The sequence below is a fragment of the Eimeria mitis genome, genomic scaffold, assembly GCF_000499745.2.
Source record: "Eimeria mitis Houghton genomic scaffold, Emh_scaff1418, whole genome shotgun sequence".
Taxonomy (NCBI): domain Eukaryota; phylum Apicomplexa; class Conoidasida; order Eucoccidiorida; family Eimeriidae; genus Eimeria; species Eimeria mitis.
In genome coordinates this window covers 10,317-11,419 of record NW_013569140.1, presented here as the reverse complement: position 1 = coordinate 11,419, position 1,103 = coordinate 10,317, and the positions used below count along the sequence as shown (strand labels likewise).

Sequence of the window (1,103 nt, the reverse complement as noted above, 5' to 3'; positions counted from 1 at the left end):
TAGGGGCCCCTGGGGGGCCCCCCTGGCAGCGACTGTACCCTCCGCAGCAACTACGTTTATGGGGGCCCCCTGGGGGGCCCCCAGGGGGGCCCCCCACCCGCCGGGCGAGAGCCCCCCGTTGTATCGCTAGCAGCAGCAGCAGCAGCAACAGCAACAGCAGCAGCAGCAGCAGCAGCAACAGCAGCAGCAGCAATGCGGGGAGCTGCAGCAAATGGTTGCCGCTCGTCCACACTGGGCGCATCAGCAGCAGCAGCAGCAGCAGCAGCAGCAGCAGCAGCAGCAGGAGCATAGCTCCTAGACCCACCAGCATGTACAGCAGCAGCAGAACCATCAGCAGCAGCAGCATCAGCAGCAGCAGCAGCAGCAGGCTTGTGGTGTATGGACAGCTAACTGATCGATGGTTTGTTGTTTATAAACCCCCCGGATGGTCGCTGGGGCCCCATGGGGGGGCCCCCAGCCTTTCTGCTGCATTGGGGGATGCACTGCAGCGTGCGTATGTATCTGCTGCTGCTGCTGCTGCAGCAGCAGCAGCAGCAGTAGCAGCTCCTGCAGCAGCAGCAGCAGCAGCAGCAGCAGCAGCAGCAGAAAGAAAAGCTATATTCTTTCCTCTCCCTGACATCCCCCTAAACACACAAGGACTGGTTATTGTTGCTACTGATGAAGCTGCTAGTCTATCTATACGTAATCCTGCTGCTGCTGCTGCTGCTGCTGCTGCTGCTGCTGTTGCTGCTGGTGGTGCTGATAGTATTGTTGCTGGTGGTGGTGATGTTGCTGCTGCTGCTGCTGCCGCTGTTGCTGGCGTTGTTATTGCATCTATACTCTTGCTGCTGCTGTTGCGACTGTTGCTGCTGCTGCTCTTGGCTCTGACCATCCTCCTGCTGCTGCTGCTACTACCGTTGCTGCTGCTGCTGCAGCGGCTGCGGCAGCAGCAGCAGCAGCAGCAGCAGCAAGGTGCATTATCTTCTTTTGGTTCTTCTCTCCGATGCTGTCTATCTTTGGGGGCCCCCTGGGGGCCCCCCCAAGAAGGAGAAGAGGGTACTGGGGGCCCCTTTGCTGCTGGCGTTTTATGCAGCGAGCTGTGGCGGGGGCCCCATCAGCTGAGG

At 60.3% G+C, this 1,103-nt stretch overlaps 1 protein-coding gene across 1 annotated transcript in view; it reads left to right on the top strand.

The window, feature by feature from the left end:
• EMH_0036570 (uncharacterized protein) overlaps positions 1-1,103 on the top strand; it is a gene marked incomplete at both ends in the record, with an annotated part of 6,422 nt that overhangs the window by 660 nt on the left and 4,659 nt on the right. The window contains one exon of the mRNA XM_013495102.1: positions 915-1,035. Within this exon, the coding sequence (XP_013350556.1) occupies positions 915-1,035 (121 nt within the window). The remainder of the gene's footprint in view (positions 1-914; positions 1,036-1,103) is intronic.